We start from the raw sequence: 22831 nt of genomic DNA, 5'->3' as shown, positions 1-22831 counted from the left end.
CACCACCCCTACTGTATTACCTCACCACCCCTACTGTATTACCTCACGCTGAGCAGCACTCCCCCTACTGTATTACCTCACCACCCCTACTGTATTAACTCACCACCCCTACTGTATTACCTCACCACCCCTACTGTATTACCTCACCACCCCTACTGTATTACCTCACCACCCCTAATGTATTACCTCACGCTGAGCAGCACTCCCCCTACTGTATTACCTCACCACCCCTACTGTATTACCTCACCACCCCTACTGTATTAACTCACCACCCCTACTGTATTACCTCACCACCCCTACTGTATTACATCACCACCCCTACTGTATTACCTCACCACCCTTACTGTATTACCACACGCTGAGCAGCACTCCCCCTACTGTATTACCTCACCACCCCTACTGTATTAACTCACCACCCCTACTGTATTACCTCACCACCCCTACTGTATTACCTCACCACCCCTACTGTATTACCACACGCTGAGCAGCACTCCCCCTACTGTATTACCTCACCACCCCTACTGTATTAACTCACCACCCCTACTGTATTATCTCACCACCCCTACTGTATTACCTCACCACCCCTACTGTATTACCTCACCACCCCTACTGTATTACCTCACCACCCCTACTGTATTACCTCACCACCCCTACTGTATTACCTCACGCTGAGCAGCACTCCCCCTACTGTATTACCTCACCACCCTACTGTATTAACTCACCACCCCTACTGTATTACCTCACCACCCCTACTGTATTACCTCACCACCCCTAATGTATTACCTCACGCTGAGCAGCACTCCCCCTACTGTATTACCTCACCACCCCTACTGTATTACCTCACCACCCCTACTGTATTAACTCACCACCCCTACTGTATTACCTCACCACCCCTACTGTATTACCTCACCACCCCTACTGTATTACCTCACCATCCCTACTGTATTACCTCACGCTGAGCAGCACTCCCCCTACTGTATTACCTCACCACCCCTACTGTATTAACTCACCACAACTACTGTATTACCTCACCACCCCTACTGTATTACCTCACCACCCCTACTGTATTACCACACGCTGAGCAGCACTCCCCCTACTGTATTACCTCACCACCCCTACTGTATTAACTCACCACCCCTACTGTATTACCTCACCACCCCTACTATATTACCTCACCACCCCTAATGTATTACCTCACGCTGAGCAGCACTCCCCCTACTGTATTACCTCACCACCCCTACTGTATTACCTCACCACCCCTACTGTATTAACTCACCACCCCTACTGTATTACCTCACCACCCCTACTGTATTACCTCACCACCCCTACTGTATTACCTCACCATCCCTACTGTATTACCTCACGCTGAGCAGCACTCCCCCTACTGTATTACCTCACCACCCCTACTGTATTAACTCACCACAACTACTGTATTACCTCACCACCCCTACTGTATTACCTCACCACCCCTACTGTATTACCACACGCTGAGCAGCACTCCCCCTACTGTATTACCTCACCACCCCTACTGTATTAACTCACCACCCCTACTGTATTACCTCACCACCCCTACTGTATTACCTCACCACCCCTACTGTATTACCACACGCTGAGCAGCACTCCCCCTACTGTATTACCTCACCACCCCTACTGTATTAACTCACCACCCCTACTGTATTACCTCACCACCCCTACTGTATTACCTCACCACCCCTACTGTATTACCTCACCACCCCTACTGTATTACCTCACGCTGAGCAGCACTCCCCCTACTGTATTACCTCACCACCCCTACTGTATTAACTCACCACCCCTACTGTATTACCTCACCACCCCTACTGTATTACCTCACCACCCCTACTGTATTACCTCACGCTGAGCAGCATTCCCCCTACTGTATTACCTCACACTGGGCAGCACTACCCCTACTGTATTACCTCACGCTGAGCAGCACTCCACCTACTGTATTACCTCACACTGCACCTCCCCCTACTGTATTACCTCACACTGAGCAGCACTCCCCCTACTGTATTACCTCACGCTGCACCTCCCCCTACTGTATTACCTCACGCTGAGCAGCACTCTCCCTACTGTATTACCTCACGCTGAGCAGCACTCCCCCTACTGTATTACCTCACCACCCCTACTGTATTACCTCACGCTGAGCAGCACTCCCCCTACTGTATTACCTCACCACCCCTACTGTATTACCTCACGCTGAGCAGCACTCCCCCTACTGTATTACCTCACGCTGAGCAGCACTCTCCCTACTGTATTACCTCACACTGAGCAGCACTCCCCCTACTGTATTACCTCACGCTGAGCAGCACTCTCCCTACTGTATTACCTCACGCTGAGCAGCACTCTCCCTACTGTATTACCTCACACTGGGCAGCACTACCCCTACTCCTACTGTATTACCTCAGCACTCCCCCTACTGTATTACCTCACGCTGAGCAGCACTCTCCCTACTGTATTACCTCACGCTGAGCAGCACTCTCCCTACTGTATTACCTCACGCTGAGCAGCACTCCCCCTACTGTATTACCTCACGCTGAGAAGCACTCCCTCTACTGTATTACCTCACGCTGAGCAGCACTCCCCCTACTGTATTACCTCACCACCCCTACTGTATTAACTCACCACCCCTACTGTATTACCTCACCACCCCTACTGTATTACCTCACCACCCCTACTGTATTACCTCACGCTGAGCAGCATTCCCCCTACTGTATTACCTCACACTGGGCAGCACTACCCCTACTGTATTACCTCACGCTGAGCAGCACTACCCCTACTCCTACTGTATTACCTCACACTGGGCAGCACTCCACCTACTGTATTACCTCACGCTGAGCAGCACTCCCCTACTGTATTACCTCAAGCTGAGCAGCACTCCCCCTACTGTATTACCTCAGCACTCCCCCTACTGTATTTCCTCACACTGGGCAGCACTACCCCTACACCTACTGTATTACCTCACGCTGAGCAGCACTCCACCTACTGTATTACCTCACGCTGAGCAGCACTCCCCCTACTGTATTACCTCACCACCCCTACTGTATTAACTCACCACAACTACTGTATTACCTCACCACCCCTACTGTATTACCTCACCACCCCTACTGTATTACCACACGCTGAGCAGCACTCCCCCTACTGTATTACCTCACCACCCCTACTGTATTAACTCACCACCCCTACTGTATTAACTCACCACCCCTACTGTATTACCTCACGCTGAGCAGCACTCCCCCTACTGTATTACCTCACCACCCCTACTGTATTACCTCACGCTGAGCAGCACTCCCCCTACTGTATTACCTCACGCTGAGCAGCACTCTCCCTACTGTATTACCTCACACTGAGCAGCACTCCCCCTACTGTATTACCTCACGCTGAGCAGCACTCTCCCTACTGTATTACCTCACGCTGAGCAGCACTCTCCCTACTGTATTACCTCACGCTGAGCAGCACTCCCCCTACTGTATTACCTCACGCTGATAAGCACTCCCTCTACTGTATTACCTCACGCTGAGCAGCACTCCCCCTACTGTATTACCTCACCACCCCTACTGTATTAACTCACCACCCCTACTGTATTACCTCACCACCCCTACTGTATTACCTCACCACCCCTACTGTATTACCTCACGCTGAGCAGCACTCCCCCTACTGTATTACCTCACGCTGAGCAGCACTACCCCTACTCCTACTGTATTACCTCACACTGGGCAGCACTCCACCTACTGTATTACCTCACGCTGAGCAGCACTCCCCTACTGTATTACCTCAGCACTCCCCCTACTGTATTACCTCACGCTGAGCAGCACTCCCCCTACTGTATTACCTCAGCACTCCCCCTACTGTATTACCTCACGCTGGGCAGCACTCCCCCTACTGTATTACCTCACGCTGAGCAGCACTCTCCCTACTGTATTACCTCACCACCCCTACTGTATTAACTCACCACAACTACTGTATTACCTCACCACCCCTACTGTATTACCTCACCACCCCTACTGTATTACCACACGCTGAGCAGCACTCCCCCTACTGTATTACCTCACCACCCCTACTGTATTAACTCACCACCCCTACTGTATTACCTCACCACCCCTACTGTATTACCTCACCACCCCTACTGTATTACCACACGCTGAGCAGCACTCCCCCTACTGTATTACCTCACAACCCCTACTGTATTAACTCACCACCCCTACTGTATTACCTCACCACCCCTACTGTATTACCTCACCACCCCTACTGTATTACCTCACCACCCCTACTGTATTAACTCACCACCCCTACTGTATTACCTCACCACCTCTACTGTATTACCTCACGCTGAGCAGCATTCCCCCTACTGTATTACCTCACACTGGGCAGCACTACCCCTACTGTATTACCTCACGCTGAGCAGCACTCCACCTACTGTATTACCTCACACTGAGCAGCACTGCTCTACTGTATTACCTCACGCTGAGCAGCACTCCCCCTACTGTATTACCTCACGCTGAGCAGCACTCTCCCTACTGTATTACCTCACGCTGAGCAGCACTCCCCCTACTGTATTACCTCACCACCCCTACTGTATTACCTCACACTGAGCAGCACTCCCCCTACTGTATTACCTCACACTGAGCAGCACTCTCCCTACTGTATTACCTCACACTGAGCAGCACTCCCCCTACTGTATTACCTCACGCTGAGCAGCACTCTCCCTACTGTATTACCTCACGCTGAGCAGCACTCCCCCTACTGTATTACCTCACGCTGAGAAGCACTCCCTCTACTGTATTACCTCACGCTGAGCAGCACTCCCCCTACTGTATTACCTCACCACCCCTACTGTATTAACTCACCACCCCTACTGTATTACCTCACCACCCCTACTGTATTACCTCACCACCCCTACTGTATTACCTCACGCTGAGCAGCACTCCCCCTACTGTATTACCTCACGCTGAGCAGCACTACCCCTACTCCTACTGTATTACCTCACGCTGAGCAGCACTCCCCTACTGTATTACCTCAGCACTCCCCCTACTGTATTACCTCACGCTGAGCAGCACTCCCCCTACTGTATTACCTCAGCACTCCCCCTACTGTATTACCTCACGCTGGGCAGCACTCCCCCTACTGTATTACCTCACGCTGAGCAGCACTCTCCCTACTGTATTACCTCACGCTGAGCAGCACTCCCCCTACTGTATTACCTCACCACCCCTACTGTATTACCTCACGCTGAGCAGCACTCCCCCTACTGTATTACCTCACCACCCCTACTGTATTACCTCACGCTGAGCAGCACTCCCCCTACTGTATTACCTCACGCTGAGCAGCACTCTCCCTACTGTATTACCTCACGCTGAGCAGCACTCTCCCTACTGTATTACCTCACACTGGGCTCCCCTACTCCTACTGTATTACCTCACACTGGTCAGCACTACCCCTACTCCTACTGTATCACCTCAGCACTCCCCCTACTGTATTACCTCACACTGAGCATCACTCCCCCTACTGTATTACCTCACGCTGAGCATCCCTCCCCCTACTGTATTACCTCACACTGAGCATCACTCCCCCTACTGTATTACCTCACGCTGCTCCTCCACATTCATTGAACCCTCTTCCAGCCAGGACAATGGCAACAATAGAGACCAAACAAGAGAAGGCTTTTAGAGCATGAGAGTGTGGAGCACGGTCCTCTGCATTTTGATGAACCCCCCCTCCTTGTTTTTATCTCTTTCCCATGCCAGATGTATGAGATGTTTGGTATCATTAGAGACCTGGGGGCCATCGCTCAGGTTCACGCTGAGAACGGTGACATCATTGACGAGGTAGGCTACTGTACTGTTGACTTGAAAGACTGGCCTTTGACAGTGACTGGGCAGATCTCTCCTGGGCAAAGGTCATCTTCAGTTGCCATGTTTCTATCTATATAGGAGCAGAATAAACTGCTGTCTTTGATTGCAGCATGTGAAGTGTAGTTTCTGTCTTTCACCTTCTATCTATATAGGAGCAGGATAAACTGCGGTCTTTGATTGCACCATGTGAAGTGTAGTTTCTGTCTTTCCCCTTCTGTCTATATAGGAGCAGAATAAACTGCTGTCTTTGATTGCACCATGTGAAGTGTAGTTTCTGTCTTTCACCTTCTGTCTATATAGGAGCAGAATAAACTGCTGTCTTTGATTGCACCATGTGAAGTGTAGTTTCTGTCTTTCACCCTTCTATCTATATAGGAGCAGAATAACCTGCTGTCTTTGATTGCACCATGTGAAGTGTAGTTTCCGTCTTTCCCATTCTATCTATATAGGAGCAGAAGCGACTACTGGAGCTGGGGATCACTGGGCCTGAGGGACATGTGCTGTGTCACCCAGAGGAGGTAGGGACTTCCTGTCTCTGTGTAAACAATAGCTTCATTTACATGATCACATTACAGTATCTTGTTATGAGCCAGTGTTACTGTTAGTGACAGAGGGGTTTAAAACCAGGAGACTAGACATGCCATTGCTTGTTGAAAATACCTTGTGGATGAATTTTCCACTCTCAATAATAATGGAAATGAGACTGAATATTGTAATCTCAATAAATCAATCAAATGTATTTTATTAGAGCCCTTTTTTACATCAGCTGTAGTCACAAAGTGCTAAAACCCCAAAGAGCAAGTAATGTCTGTGTAGAAGAACAGTGGCTAGGAAAAACTCTCTAGAAAGGAAGGAACCTAAGGAAGAAACCTAGAGAGGAACCAGGATCGGAGTGGCCAGTCCTCTTTTAACATTTTTTAAAATCTTTATTTAACTGGCAAGTCAGTTAAAAACATTATTATTAACAATGACGGCCTACCAAAAGGCAGAAGGCCTCCTGCGGGGCTGGGATTAAAAATAAATAGATAAAATCTAAATATAGGACAAAACACACCACAAGAGAGACAACACTACACTACATAAGAGAGACCTAAGACGACAACACATAGCAAGGCAGCAACACATGACAACACAGCATGGTGGCAACACAACATGACAACAACATGGTAGCAACACAACATGGTAGCACCACAAAACATGGTACAAACATTATTGGGCACAGACAACAGCACAAAGGGCAAGAAGGTAGAGACAACAATACATCACGCAAAGCAGCGACAACTGTCAGTAAGAGTGTCCATGATTGAGTCTTTGAATGAAGAGATTGAGATAAAACTGTCCAGTTTGAGTGTTTGTTGCAGCTCGTTCCAGTCGCTAGCTGCAGCGAACTGAAAAGAGGAGCGACCCAGGAATGTGTGTGCTTTGGGGACCTTTAACAGTATGTGACAGGCAGAACGGGTGTTGTATGTGGAGGATGAGGGCTGCAGTAGATATCTCAGATAGGGGGGAGTGAGGCCTAAGAGGGTTTTATAAAAAAGCATCAACCAGTGGGTTTTGCGACGGGTATAAAGAGATGACCATTTTACAGAGGAATATAGAGTGCAGTGATGTGTCCTATAAGGAGCATTGGTGGCAAATCTGATGGCCGAATAGTAAAAACATCTAGCCGCTCGAGATCACCCTTACCTGCCGATCTATAAATTATGTCTCCGTAATCTAGCCTGGGTAGGATGGTTAGTTTGGCAGCTGGGGTGAAAGAGGAACGATTATGATAGAGGAAACCAAGTCAGATTTAACTTTAGCCTGCAGCTTTGATATGTGCTGAGAGAAGGATAGTGTACCGTCTAGCCATACTCCCAAGTACTTGTATGAGGTGACTACCTCAAGCTCTAAACCCTCAGAGGTAGTAATCACACCTGTGGGGAGAGGGGCATTCTTCTTACCAAATCACATGATCTTTGTTTTGGAGGTGTTCAGAACAAGGGTAGAGAAAGCTTGTTGGACACTAAGAAAGATTTGTTGTAGAGCATTTAACAGTATACGACTGTATCATCTGCATATAAATGGATGAGAGAGCTTCCTCCTGCGTGAGCTATGTTGTTGATGTAAATTGAGAAGAGTGTGGGGCCTAGGATCGAGCCTTGGGGTACTCCCTTGGTGACAGGCAGTGGCTAAGACAGCAGATGTTCTGACATTAGACACTGCACTCTTTAAGAGAGGTAGTTAGCAAACCAAGCCAAAGACCCCTCAGAGAAACCAATACTCCTTTGCCGACCCACAATAATGGAATGGTCTATCTTATCAAAAGCTTTGGCCAAGTCAATACAAATAGCAGCACAACATAGCTTAGAATCAAGGGCAATGTTGACATCATTGAGGACCTCTAAGGTTGCAGTGACTCATCCATAACCTGAGCGGAAACCAGATTGCAAACCAGAGAGAATTGATTGATCAGTTGATTATTGACAACTTTTTCCACCACTTTTGATAAGGGCAAAATAGAAATAGGCCCAAAACAGTTATGATCAGCTTGATCTCCCCCTTTAAATAAAGGATGAACCGTGGCTGCCTTCCAAGCAATGGGAACCTCCCCAGAAAGGAGAGACATGTTAAACAGGTCAGAGATAGGCTTGGTGATGATAGGGTCAGCAACCTTAAAGAAGAAAGGAGAGACAGGTTAAAAAGGTCAGAGAAAGGCTTGGAGATGATAGGGGATGCAACCTTAAAGAGGAAAGGGTCTAAACCATCTGACACAGTAGTTTTATGGGGGTCAAGTTTCAGGAGCTCCTTTAGCACCTCGGACTCAGTGACTGCCTGCAGGGAGAAACTTTGTAGCAGGGCAGTGGAAAAAGAGGCAGATCTGCTCCTTAAAGTAACTAACTTTGGCCTTACGAATTGCCTGAGTGCACTTATTTCTCATTTGCCTGAACGACAGCCAGTCGGCCTGAGTATGCGTGTGTCGAGCCTTTCATGTAGAGATTGACTTTACCATATTCCACCTACGTTAGGAGGCGATTTTTTTAATCTAACCTTTATTTAACTAAGCAAGTCCGTTAAGAACAAATTCTTATTTACAATGACAGCCTACCCCAGCCAAACCCAGACAACACTGGGCCAATCGTGTACCACCCTATAGGATACCCAGTCATGGCCAGTTGTGATACAGCCTGGAATCGAACCAGGGTGTCTGTAGTGATGCCTTTAGCACTGAGATGCAGTTCCTTAAATCACTGCGCCACTCGGGAGTCGTAGTGTTACTCAAGTGATTTGTGGTCGTCACTAGTTACCACAGCCACAAAGTCTTAAACGTATTTCTACCATTTCTCTTCTTCGAATCTGATTTTAAACCTAAGCCTACACTCTTAGAAAAAATGTGTTATCTAGAACCTAAAAGGGTTCTACAGCCGTATAACTATTTTTGGTTCCAGGTAGAACCCTTTTCGTTTCCATGTAGAACCCTTTCTACAGAGGGTTTTTACATGAAACCCAAAAGGGTTCTACCTGGAACCAAAAATAGTTATATGGCTTTAGAACCCTTTTGGTTCCAGGTAGAACCCTTTTGGTTCAAGGTAGAACCCTTTTCGGTTCAATGTCGAACCCTTTCTACAGAGGCTTTTACATGGAACCCAAAAGAGTTCTACCTGGAACAAAAAAGGGTTCTACCTGGAATCAAAAAGTGTTCTCCTATGGACACTTTTGGTGTGTAACCTGAATCCTAACCTTAACCACACTGCAAACCTTACTTAAACCTAACTTAAAATACATTAAAAAAATTACGATATTGCCAATTTTGACTTTGTGGCTGTTGTACCTAGTAGAAACTGTGATTTGTGGCTGCAGGTAGCCTAATGGTTACAGAAGGTAGCCTAGTGGTTAGAGCAGGTAGCCTAGTGGTTAGAGCAGGTAGCCTAGTGGTTAGAGCAGGTAGCCTAGTGGTTAGAGCAGGTAGCCTAGTGGTTAGAGCAGGTAGCCTAGTGGTTAGAGCAGGTAGCCTAGTGGTTAGAGCAGGTAGCCTAGTGGTTAGAGCAGGTAGCCTAGTGGTTAGAGCAGGTAGCCTAGTGGTTACAGAAGGTAGCCTAGTGGTTAGAGCAGGTAGCCTAGTGGTTACAGAAGGTAGCCTAGTGGTTAGAGCAGGTAGCCTAGTGGTTAGAGCAGGTAGCCTAGTGGTTAGAGCAGGTAGCCTAGTGGTTAGAACAGGTAGCCTAGTGGTTAGAGCAGGTAGCCTAGTGGTTAGAGGCAGGTAGCCTAGTGGTTAGAGCAGGTAGTCTAGTGGTTAGAGCCAGGTAGCCTAGTGGTTAGAGCAGGTAGCCTAGTGGTTAGAGCATGTAGCCTAGTGGTTAGAGCAGGTAGCCTAGTGGTTAGAGCAGGTAGCCTAGTGGTTAGAGCAGGTAGTCTAGTGGTTAGAGCCAGGTAGCCTAGTGGTTAGAGCAGGTAGCCTAGTGGTTAGAGCAGGTAGCCTAGGGGTTAGAGCAGGTAGTCTAGTGGTTAGAGCAGGTAGCCTAGTGGTTAGAGCAGGTAGCCTAGTGGTTAGAGCAGGTAGCCTAGTGGTTAGAGCCAGGTAGCCTAGTGGTTAGAGCAGGTAGCCTAGTGGTTAGAGCAGGTAGCCTAGTGGTTAGAGCAGGTAGCCTAGTGGTTAGAGCAGGTAGCCTAGTGGTTAGAGCCAGGTAGCCTAGTGGTTAGAGCAGGTAGCCTAGTGGTTAGAGCGTTGGGCCAGTAACCGAAAGGTTGCTATATTGAATCCCCGAGCTGACAAGGTAAACGTGAACTGCTGACAAGGCAGTTAACCCACTGTTCCTATTCTGTCATTGTAAATAAGAATTTGTTCTTTAACTGACTTGCCGAGTTAAATAAAAAATAAATGTTGGTTGAGATGTTACAGTAAGGTGTTTAATTTGTGACCACTAGGTGGAGACAGAGGCAGTGTACCGGGCCATCACCATCGCCAAGCAGGCCAACTGTCCTCTCTACATCACCAAGGTGATGAGCAAGTCGGCTGCTGATGTCATCGCCAAGGCCAGGAAGAAGGGTGAGAATGGGTTTAGTGATTCAATAACAACTTTATTTGGAAATAATTTCTGTATCATACATTCTTTGTTAACTTTGATGGCTAAACACATTTGTTGTTGACCTGGCAAAAAAATGTCTGAAAAAACTGCTTTTTCTTGTACAAATGCCTTGTCTTTTTTCATTGGATGATTTTCAGGCATGGTGGTTTATGGCGAGCCAATCACAGCCAGCCTTGGGACAGACGGATCACACTATTGGAGTAAGAACTGGGCTAAGGCAGCAGCGTTCGTCATGTCCCCGCCCCTCAGCCCAGACCCCAGCACCCCTGACTACCTCAACTCCCTGCTTTCCTGGTGAGAACACATAAGCTGCGTTTACACAGGCAGCCCCATTCTGATCTTTCCCATTTATTGACAAAAGATCTGATTTGATTGGTCAGAAAATACAAAAGATGTGTTGATGCAAAAGATCAGAATTTGGGCTCCCTGTGTGAACGTAGCCATAGAGACACAGACACCAGAATGAAGACAGAACATTTCTGAATTATACCTGAATTACTTTGTCTGCATCTAGCAGAACTTCGAAGCTCTCACGGACACCGTTGAAAGCTCTCACGGACACCCTTGAAAGCTCTCACGGACACCCTTGAAAGCTCTCACGGACACCCTAAAACAACCAGAAAACAGATTATTAATTAGTGAATCAGCTTCTGTTCTCTTAGTCATCCCTGATAGTGACTCACTGTTGTTCTCTTATTCATCCCTGATGGTGACTCACTGTGTTGTTCTCTTAGTCATCCCTGATGGTGACTCACTGTGTTGTTCTCTTAGTCATCCCTGATGGTGACTCACTGTTGTTCTCTTAATCATCCCTGATGGTGACTCACTGTGTTGTTCTCTTAGTCATCCCTGATGGTGACTCACTGTGTTGTTCTCTTAATCATCCCTGATGGTGACTCACTGTGTTGTTCTCTTAATCATCCCTGATGGTGACTCACTGTGTTGTTCTCTTAGTCATCCCTTATGGTGACTCACTGTGATGTTCTCTTAGTCATCCCTGATGGTGACTCACTGTGTTGTTCTCTTAGTCATCCCTGATGGTGACTCACTGTGTTGCTCTCTTAGTCATCCCTGATGATGACTCATTGTGTTGTTCTTAGTCATCCCTGATGGTGACTCACTGTTGTTCTCTTAGTCATCCCTGATGGTGACTCACTGTGTTGTTCTCTTATTCATCCCTGATAGTGAATCACTGTGTTGTTCTCTTAGTCATCCCTGATGGTGACTCACTGTGTTGTTCTCTTAGTCATCCCTGATGATGACTCACTGTTGTTCTCTTAGTCGTCCCTGATGATGACTCACTGTTGTTCTTTTAGTCATCCCTTATTGTGACTCACTGTGTTGTTCTCTTAGATGGTGACTCACTGTGCTGTGGTCTGACTGTCTTGTTCTCTTGGTCCTCAGTGGTCTGACTGTCCTGTTCTCTTGGTCCTCAGTGGTCTGACTGTCCTGTTCTCTTGGTCCTCAGTGGTCTGACTGTCCTGTCCTCTTGGTCCACAGTGGTCTGACTGTCCTGTTCTCTTGGTCCACAGTGGAGACCTTCAGGTGACGGCCAGTGGCCACAGCACCTTCTCGACGGCCCAGAAGGCTGTTGGGAAAGACAACTTCACCCTCATCCCTGAGGGAACTAACGGCATCGAGGAGAGGCTAGCCATCGTCTGGGAGAAGGCTGTGGTATGTGTGCTTTACAGTGGGAAATAAAGAGTTTCTGTAGTTGGCCTGATTCAAGGCCATGCTGTATATATGATCTGGAGGCAGCAGTTTAGACAGCTAGTCCACTGTAGGACACCCCTGGTTCTGTTGTTGTTGCTTCTTCTTCTTCTTCTTCTTCCTATTCTTCTTCTTCTTCTTCCTATTCTTCTTCTTCTTCTTCTTCCTATTCTTCTTCTTCTTCTTCTTCCTATTCTTCTTCTTCTTCCTATTCTTCTTCTTCTTCTTCTTCCTATTCTTCTTCTTCTTCTTCCTATTCTTCTTCTTCTTCTTCCTATTCTTCTTCTTCTTCTTCTTCCTATTCTTCTTCTTCTTCTTCTTCCTATTCTTCTTCTTCTTCTTCTTCCTATTCTTCTTCTTCTTCTTCTTCCTATTCTTCTTCTTCTTCTTCCTATTCTTCTTCCTATTCTTCTTCTTCTTCTTCTTCCTATTCTTCTTCTTCTTCTTCTTCTTCTTCCTATTCTTCTTCTTCTTCTTCCTATTCTTCTTCTTCTTCTTCCTATTCTTCTTCTTCTTCTTCCTATTCTTCTTCTTCTTCTTCCTATTCTTCTTCTTCTTCTTCCTATTCTTCTTCTTCTTCTTCCTATTCTTCTTCTTCTTCCTATTCTTCTTCTTCTTCTTCTTCTTCTTCCTATTCTTCTTCTTCTTCTTCTTCCTATTCTTCTTCTTCTTCTTCTTCCTATTCTTCTTCTTCTTCTTCTTCTTCTTCTTCCTATTCTTCTTCTTCTTCTTCTTCCTATTCTTCTTCTTCTTCTTCTTCTTCTTCCTATTCTTCTTCTTCTTCTTCTTCCTATTCTTCTTCTTCTTCTTCTTCCTATTCTTCTTCTTCTTCCTATTCTTCTTCTTCCTATTCTTCTTCTTCCTATTCTTCTTCTTCTTCTTCCTATTCTTCTTCTTCTTCTTCTTCTTCTTCTTCTTCCTATTCTTCTTCTTCTTCTTCTTCCTATTCTTCTTCTTCTTCTTCCTATTCTTCTTCTTCTTCTTCCTATTCCTCTTCTTCTTCTTCCTATTCCTCTTCTTCTTCTTCTTCTTCTTCACTGGTTTTCACAGTGATGCGATATGTCTTTAACAGTAACGTCTTTGCATTGTTGTATAAAAGACAGCTCTCTCCTGATTGTGAAGATAATGTGTTGTTCCGTATTCCCCAGGCGACAGGCAAGATGGATGAGAATGAGTTTGTTGCGGTGACGAGCACCAACGCTGCCAAGCTGTTCAACCTGTATCCTCGTAAAGGAAGGATTGCTGTGGGGTCAGACGCAGACATCGTGATCTGGAACCCCAAGGAGACCAAGACCATCTCAGCCGCGACCCACGCACTGGTACACACACACACACCCTCCTTCTCTTTCACAGTCAACCTCCAGACATCATTCAGACATTCCTCTCCAATGTGTCTGTCTGCCTGTCAGGGAGGAGTTTTGTCGGTCTGTCTGTAAGGGTGTAATGATGATGATATCATGTCTGAGCTGGATGTTCATTATTCTGTCCTTGTGTGTGTTTCCAGACAGTGGAGATTAACATCTTTGAGGGCATGGAGGTCCGGGGAGCCCCGGTTGTGGTGATCAGCCAGGGGAAGATCGTCCTGGAGGGGGGAAAGCTGAACGTCTCAGAGGGCTCTGGACGCTTCGTACCCAGGAAGGCTTATCCTGACTTCATCTACAAGAGGATCAAAGCACGCAGCAAGGTGAGAGAAGAGAGAGGAAGGCTAACCAGGGTGAGAGAAGAGAGAAGAAGAGAGATGAAGGCTAACCAGGGTAAGAGAAGAGAGATGAAGGTTAACCAGGTTAAGAGAAGAGAGATGAAGGCTAACCAGGGTAAGAGAAGAGAGATGAAGGCTAACCAGGGTAAGAGAAGAGATATGAAGGCTAACCAGGTTAAGAGAAGAGATATGAAGGCTAACCAGTGTAAGAGAAGAGATATGAAGGCTAACCAGGGTAAGAGAAGAGAGATGTAGGCTAACCAGTGTAAGTGAAGAGAGATGTAGGCTAACCAGGTTAAGAGAAGAGAGATGAAGGCTATCCAGGTTAAGAGAAGAGAGATGTAAGCTAACCAGGTTAAGAGAAGAGAGATGAAGGCTAACCAGGGTAAGAGCTAGGGGATAACTACCAGCAGGGTAAGAGAAGAGAGATGAAGGCTAACCAGGGTAAGAGCTAGGGGCTAACAACCAGCAGGGTAAGAGAAGAGAGATTATGGCTAATCAGGGTAAGAGCTAGGGGCTAACAACCAGCAGGGTAAGAGAAGAGATATTATGGCTAACCAGGGTAAGAGCTAGGGGCTAACAACAAGCAGGGTAAGAGAAGAGAGATGAAGGCTAACCAGGGTAAGAGCTAGGGGCTAACAACAAGCAGGGTAAGAGAAGAGAGATGAAGGCTAACCATAGTAAGAGCTAGGGGCTAACAACCAGCAGGGTAAGAGAAGAGAGATTATGGCTAATCGGGGTAAGAGCTAGGGGCTAACAACCAGCAGGGTAAGAGAATAGTGGTGAAGGCTAACCAGAGTAAGAGCTAGGGGTTAATGTTGGCAGGGTAAAAGCACAGCAGGGTAGGAGATAGTGGCTAATGCTAGCAGGGTAAGAGCTAGGGGCTAATGCTAGCAGGGTAAGAGCACAGCAGGGTAGGATATAGTGGCTAATGCTAGCAGGGTAAGAGCACAGCAGGGTAGGACTTAGGGCTAATGCTTGCAGGGTAAAAGCACAGCAGGGTAGGAGGTAGTGGCTAATGCTTGCAGGGTAAAAGCACAGCAGGGTAGGAAATAGTGGCTAATGCTTGCAGGGTAAAAGCACAGCAGGGTAGGAAATAGTGGCTAATGCTTGCAGGGTAAAAGCACAGCAGGGTAGGAGAAGGTGGCTAATGCTTGCAGGGTAAAAGCACAGCAGGGTAATAGCTAGGGGCTAATGCTTGTAGGGTAATAGCTAGGGGCTAATGCTTGTAGGGTAACAGCTAGGGGCTAATGCTTGTACGGTAATAGCTAGGGGCTAATGCTTGTACGGTAATAGCTAGGGGCTAATTCTTGTAGGGTAACAGCTAGGGGCTAATGCTTGCAGGGTAATAGCTAGGGGCTAATACTAACAGGGTAGGAGATAGAGGCTAATGCTAGCAGGGTAATAGCTAGGGGCTAATGCTAGCAGGGTAAGAGCTAGAGGCTAATGCTAGCAGGGTAATAGCTAGGGGCTAATGCTAGCAGGGTAATAGCTAGGGGCTAATACTAACAGGGTAGAAGATAGAGGCTAATGCTTGCAGGGTAATAGCTAGGGGCTAATACTAACAGGGTAGGAGCTAGAGGCTAATGCTTGCAGGGTAATAGCTAGAGGCTAATGCTAGCAGGGTAAGAGCTGATGAGAAAATGGACCTACAGTACCAACAAAAAAGAGGAGCAGGTGGGATAAATTACAGAAGCAGGGTAAGAGCTCGGAGCTAACGGCTAATACAAATAATATTACATTGGATTAACGTAGCGCCTTTTTACCTACTGAGGTACTCAAAGAGCTTTAGATAGTAAGGGAGAACTCACCTCATCCACCACCAATGTGTGGCATCCACTTATGTAATTCACGTGACCGTTTTGTGCCAAAAGGTTTTACCGGAGTGATATATCCCAGGGGGTTGAACGAAGGGGTTGATTAGGTGGGCATGATGGAATGGGGCCAGCTTGGGAATTTAATAAGCTAATGAGGACAAAGATGTTCTGTCCAGAAAGAGAAGCAGTAGGGGTGTTAAATGTCCTCGTCATTATCGTGTTGCAGATCTCACTTGAAGCAAGGGGGACATTTCATTGTCTTAAAGCGTTTGCCACCATTCAGTTGTATAATTTCTCAAAGCCCGCAGCAGGGTAAGAGATAAAATCAGAGAACCAGTGAAAGGTAAGAGCTGAGAGCTAAAGAGGAATAAGAACAATCCATCCTCAAATGGCCCTGTCATTATCCTGTTGCAGAAGTCACCTAGAGCGAGAGGTAAACTTTACAGACAGAGGCCTGAAACTCTACCACATTAGGTTTTTAAGAAACTGTGCTTTTGAAGTGCAATTGCAGCAATTTAAACACTAACGGCTAATGTCTAACGGCTAATGGCTAACAGCTAATGGCTAACGGCTAAGGTCTAATGGCTAACAGCTAATGGCTAACGGCTATGGGCTAATGGCTATGCAGAGATAAGAGTGTGATAGTATAAAGGTCCATCGCAACTTGTGCTTTTACAAATGTGGCATAACTTTCTTTCCACCATTTACTTACTGTATATTACACAGTAAATCACTTTTTAGTGAGGCTACATTAAGGCTACATTATTCTCTCCAGATGCTTGACGATCTACATTATCCTAACATGACATTCTCTCCAGATGGTCGATGTTCTACATTATCCTAACATGACATTCTCTCCAGATGGTTGATGATCTACATTATCCTAACATGACATTCTCTCCAGATGGTTGATGATCTACATTATCCTAACATGACATTCTCTCCAGATGCTTGACGAGCTACATTATCCTAACATGACATTCTCTCCAGATGGTTGATGATCTACATTATCCTAACATGACATTCTCTCCAGATGGTTGATGATCTACATTATCCTAACATGACATTCTCTCCAGATGGTTGATGATCTACATTATCCTAACATGACATTCTCTCCAGATGCTTGACAATCTACATTACCCTTTACATTACATTCTCTCCAGATGGTTGATGATCTACATTATCCTAACATGACATTCTCTCTAGATGGTTGATGATCTACATTATCCTAACATGACATTCTCTCCAGATGGTTGATGATCTACATTATCCTAACATGACATTCTCTCTAGATGGTTGATGATCTACATTATCCTAACATGACATTCTCTCCAGATGGTTGATGATCTACATTATCCTAACATGACATTCTTTCCAGATGGCTGAATATTTACATTATCCTTTACATGACATTCTCTCCAGATGGCTTAATATTTACATTATCCTTTACATAACATTCTCCTCCCTCTCCAGATGGCTGATGCCCGTGGCGTCCCCCGAGGGAACTATGATGGACCGGTCCATGATGTCATCAGCATGACTAAGTCAGTGCCGGCCACTCCCTCCAGCAGGGGGCCCCAGTGCCCAGGGAAGGGCCCCCTCGGCCCCACCAGGAACCTGCACCAGTCTGGTTTCACCCTATCCGGTATGGGTAAGCTTCGTCTACTCTTTACTGGGTGTGGATGTTTCTCCTCACTTTTTTAATTGAACCTTTATTTATACAGGGTTATTCTATACAGGGTTATTCTATACAGGGTTATTCTATACAGGGTTATTCTATACAGGGTTATTCTATACAGGGTTATTCTATACAGGGTTATTCTATACAGGGTTATTCTATACAGGGTTATTCTCATTAAGATCAAATCTCTTTCACTCTCTGGAAGTACCAGACAGGAAACTGTCTCCTTTTGTCTTGATGTCAGGGTTGTATTATTTAATTATTTATTTGTCCTTCCTTTTCTCTCGGTGTCTCTGTCTATAAGCATCCTAATCTCTCTCCCCCTTCTCACTCTCTCTCCCCCCCATCTCCCTCTCTTCCACTCTCTCCATCTTCCTCCCTCTCTCTCCTTCTCTCTCACTCTGACCATCTCACTCCCATTCCCTTGTTTCAGCCAATCATCTTTCTAATTGGGAGTCCTGTTTTATCCTGTCAGTCTTATTACAGTCTAACCTCTAGCTCTGTTTACTGTCTCTGTTGAACCACACAGGACCAATTATAGCTACAGTATAGCTGTAGTTACATCTAAGGTCAGGGATTTGGGAAGCTGTACAATGGTTATTTCAATCATAGTTATACTGTCTTACTCCTATCAGAACCCAAAATGTACTCAATTGTTTGTAACAGATCTTTGTTCTTGTTCTCCGATACAGGAACTCAGATTGACGACCACATCCCACGACGCTCAGCACAGAGGATCGTGGCGCCACCCGGTGGCCGCTCCAATATCACCTCCCTGTCGTGAACCTGGGAGCTCCTTGCTCCTCACGTCTGCTGTAGGGAGAAAAATAAATCAACTACTGTAGCAACAACCAACTACATCAATCAAAACAAATCTCACCCGGCTTCCAGAACTAAACTCAACAGTGAAACCTGAACATGCAATCCTCCTCTCAGATACAACTGTAAAACAGTATACAGATTAGAACTACATTTACCACAAGTAGTTACCACCAGTATACAGCATAGAACTACAATTACCACTAGTAGTTACCAGTCATTCTATTTCTATGGTAGACACACCAACTGATAAAACCCACTAACTTAGTACTTTGATCTGTTATCCTTTATCAATATTGTGATCAATTCCTCAATCAATTTATCTCATCAGCCCTCAATAGTCAACTGTCCCTGTCAGATCTCCATAGCATGCAGCTTAAACAGTCTCTGTCTCCTCAGTCAGATAACCGTCTCTCTCATCGTCTCCTCAGCTTCACTATAGCTTTACTAACATGGTGATACATGAGTCCTAGATGAAAGTAGTTCTCTTTAGACCACAGAATGCCTCTCAGCTCTCTCTCTCTCTCGTCGTAGTGATGCCTGCTTCTGCTTTCGCTTCAATGCTTCTAAGAAACTCTGTAGTTGAGTCCAACATGGAACTCTATTCCCTAGATAGTGCACTAGAGGACAAAAGTAGTGCGCTATCTAGGGAATAGAGGGCCATTTCAGACTGACGCGAACTTGTTGTCTCTCTCTGTTGTTATTTAGTCATGGCTGTAGGCTATTTAGGCTTCATCTTACCGTCTCTTACTGTTATGCATGACTTTTCCTCTTAATCGTTACTCATTACAAATACAACAAGGAAAATAAGTGCGTATTACTGTTACTGGGAACAGACTGTAGGGACAGTCCTCTAGTCACACTTGTCTTACTATTATTATGGTGTTTTATCCCAATGTAGGTGAGCTAACTTTGCTTCCATGTTATATTCAGTCAGGATAGGAACTTCACCAATCCTTCTATTCAGTCAGGATAAGAACTTCACCAATCCTTCTATTCAGTCAGGATAAGAACTTCACCAATCCTTCTATTCAGTCAGGATAGGAACTTCACCAATCCTTCTATTCAGTCAGGATAGGAACTTCACCAATCCTTCTATTCAGTCAGTCAGTCAGAATAAGAACTTCACCAATCCTTCTATTCAGTCAGGATAGGAACTTCACCAATCCTTCTATTCAGTCAGGATAGGAACTTCACCAATCCTTCTATTCAGTCAGGATAAGAACTTCACCAATCCTTCTATTCAGTCAGTCAGAGTAACAACTTCACCAATCCTTCTATTCAGTCAGAATAACAACATCACCAATCCTTCTATTCAGTCAGGATAACAACATCACCAATCCTTCTATTCAGTCAGGATAAGAACTTCACCAATCCTTCTATTCAGTCAGAATAAGAACTTCACCAATCCTTCTATTCAGTCAGAATAACAACATCACCAATCCTTCTATTCAGTCAGGATAAGAACTTCACCAATCCTTCTATTCAGTCAGAATAAGAACTTCACCAATCCTTCTATTCAGTCAGAATAAGAACTTCACCAATCCTTCTATTCAGTCAGTCAGGATAAGAACTTCACCAATCCTTCTATTCAGTCAGGATAGGAACTTCACCAATCCTTCTATTCAGTCAGGATAGGAACTTCACCAATCCTTCTATTCAGTCAGTCAGGATAGGAACTTCACCAATCCTTCTATTCAGTCAGGATAGGAACTTCACCAATCCTTCTATTCAGTCAGGATAGGAACTTCACCAATCCTTCTATTCAGTCAGTCAGAGTAATAATTTCACCAATCCTTCTATTCAGTCAGTCAGAGTAATAATTTCACCAATCCTTCTATTCAGTCAGTCAGAATAGGAACTTCACCAATCCTTCTATTCAGTCAGTCAGAATAGGAACTTCACCAATCCTTCTATTCAGTCAGTCAGAATAGGAACTTCACCAATCCTTCTATTCAGTCAGTCAGAATAGGAACTTCACCAATCCTTCATGTCTATATAGGAGGTACAGGGAAGCCCATATCATCTGTATACTGGATCTGTGTTTTTGTCTTTATAGCACAGCCATGTTCCTCTTTCATTGTGTGACTTTTATATTTTTTGTATATAAAGACCAAACATCCTGGTGCTTTGAAACCCTAGCCTGGTTCAGCCATACTGAATGCTCCACTGACTTGGTGAAACAGAGCATAGCAGTCAGGATTCCAGGCTATTGAACAGCCACGTTGTAGCCAAGATACACAGGGATACGTGGAGCTGTGAACAATAAAACAGTGGTTTTAAAAGTCTCTCGCTTTTTTTAAACCCGACTCTTCTTTGTAATGATTTTATTTAATTTTCTACCATTTCCTTTCTCTTTTTGTAGACTTCGACGTTTGTACTTTTACATGGTCCAGTTGAGAATGTGGACATTTTTATTTTGTTTGTTTGTTGCCTAAATAGACATCAACAACATTAATGTTGTTCTTGTTCAACTGTCTTGTTCAACAGTGTAACTCAGTCAGCCTTTGGAAAGGTTGTTTGCATTCGTTAAGTGGTCATGTAAAAAAGGTCAAATGAAGTGGTCAATCTTTAGTCTTTTTCTACTGTTTCTGTGTCCAATGGAAATAGGATTTGTGTCCCGAAAGCTAATGTAAGCATGTCCTGAATAAAGTTTGAGGGGGAAAAGTGTAATTGGTTTATATTTGTCATTTGTAATGACAATGTCATAACATGTCTTATATACAGTTGACGTCGGAAGTTTACATCCACTTAGGTTGGAGTCATTTAAAATTCGTTTTTCAACCACTCCACAAATTTATTGTAAACAAACTATAGTTTTGGCAAGTCGGTTAGGACATCTACTTTGTGTATGACACAAGTACTTTTTCCAACAATTGTTTACAGACAGATTATTTCACTTATAATTCACTGTATCACAATTCCAGTGGGTCAGAAGTTTACATACACTAAGTTGACTGTGCCTTTAAACAGCTTGGAAAATTCCAGAAAATGATGTCATGGCTTTAGAAGCTTCTGATAGGCTAATTGACATAATTTGCGTCAATTGGAGGTGTAGCTGTGGATGTATTTCAAGGCCTACCTTCAAACTCAGTGCCTCTTTGCTTGACATCATGGGAAAATCAAAAGAAATCAGCCAAGACCTCAGAAAATAAATTGTTTGGATCATCCTTTGGAGAAATTTCCAAAGGCCTGAAGGTACCACGTTCATCTGTACAAACAATAGTACGCAAGTATAAACACCATGGGACCACGCAGCCATCATACCGCTCTGGAAGGAGACGCATTCTGTCTCCTAGAGATGAATGTACTTTGGTGCGAAAAGTGCAAATCAATCCCAGAACAACAGCAAAGGACCTTGTGAAGAGGCTGGAGGGAACAGATACTGTACACAAGTATCTATATCCACAGTAAAATGAGTCCAATATCAACATAACCTGAAAGGCCACTCAGCAAGGAAGAAGCCACGACTCCAAACCACCATAAAAAAAGCCAGACTACAGTTTGCAACTGCACATGGGGACAAAGATCGTACTTTTTGGAGAAATGTCCTCTGTTCTGATGAAACAAAAATAGAACTGTTTGGCCATAATGCCCATCGTTGTGTATGGAGGAAAAGGGGGGAGGCTTGCAAGCCGAAGAACACCATCCCAACCGTGAAGCACAGGAGTGGCAGCATCATAGTGTGGGGGTGCTTTGCTGCAGTAGGGACTGGTGCACTTCACAAAATAGATGGCATCACGAGGAAGAAAAAGTATGTGGGTATATTGAAGCAACATCTCAAGACATCAGTCAGGAAGTTAAAGCTTGGGTCGCAAATGGGTCTTCCAAATGGACAATGACCCCAAGCATACTTCGAAAGTTGTGGCAAAATGGCCTATGGACAACAAAGTCAAGGTATTGGAGTGGCCATCACAAAGCCCTGACCTCAAGCCTATAGACAATTTGTGGGCAGAACTGAAAAAGCATGTGCGAGCAAGGAGGCCTACAAACCTGACTCAGTTACACCAGCTCTGTCAGGAGGAATGGGCCAAAATTCCTCCAAATTATTGTGGGAAGCTACCCAAAACATTTGACCCAAGTTAAACAATTTAAAGGCAATGCTACCAAATACTAATTAAGTGTATGTAAACTCCTGACCCACTGGGAATGTGATGAAAGAAATAAAA

General features: G+C 45.1%; 1 protein-coding gene across 2 annotated transcripts in view; it reads left to right on the top strand.

The window, feature by feature from the left end:
• dpysl4 (dihydropyrimidinase like 4) overlaps positions 1 to 20947 on the top strand; it is a 36918-nt gene extending 15971 nt beyond the window's left edge. The window contains exons 6-14 of one of the 2 annotated variants that reach the window (XM_031820969.1): positions 5763 to 5843; positions 6320 to 6388; positions 10776 to 10896; positions 11074 to 11230; positions 12469 to 12610; positions 13795 to 13965; positions 14151 to 14330; positions 17636 to 17807; positions 18536 to 20947. In XM_031820969.1, the coding sequence (XP_031676829.1) occupies positions 5763 to 5843; positions 6320 to 6388; positions 10776 to 10896; positions 11074 to 11230; positions 12469 to 12610; positions 13795 to 13965; positions 14151 to 14330; positions 17636 to 17807; positions 18536 to 18627 (1185 nt within the window). In that variant the 3' untranslated portion in view covers positions 18628 to 20947. Of the gene's footprint in view, positions 1 to 5762; positions 5844 to 6319; positions 6389 to 10775; positions 10897 to 11073; positions 11231 to 12468; positions 12611 to 13794; positions 13966 to 14150; positions 14331 to 17635; positions 17814 to 18535 lie in introns of both variants that reach the window. The other variant, XM_031820968.1, reaches the window with a different exon arrangement.
• Positions 20948 to 22831: the final 1884 nt, after the last annotated feature.

The sequence above is a fragment of the Oncorhynchus kisutch genome, unplaced genomic scaffold (assembly GCF_002021735.2).
Source record: "Oncorhynchus kisutch isolate 150728-3 unplaced genomic scaffold, Okis_V2 scaffold3805, whole genome shotgun sequence".
In the NCBI taxonomy this organism is placed as follows: Eukaryota; Metazoa; Chordata; class Actinopteri; order Salmoniformes; family Salmonidae; genus Oncorhynchus; species Oncorhynchus kisutch.
Note: the sequence above shows the minus strand (reverse complement) of the source record. Positions and strands in the feature narration are given on the sequence as shown.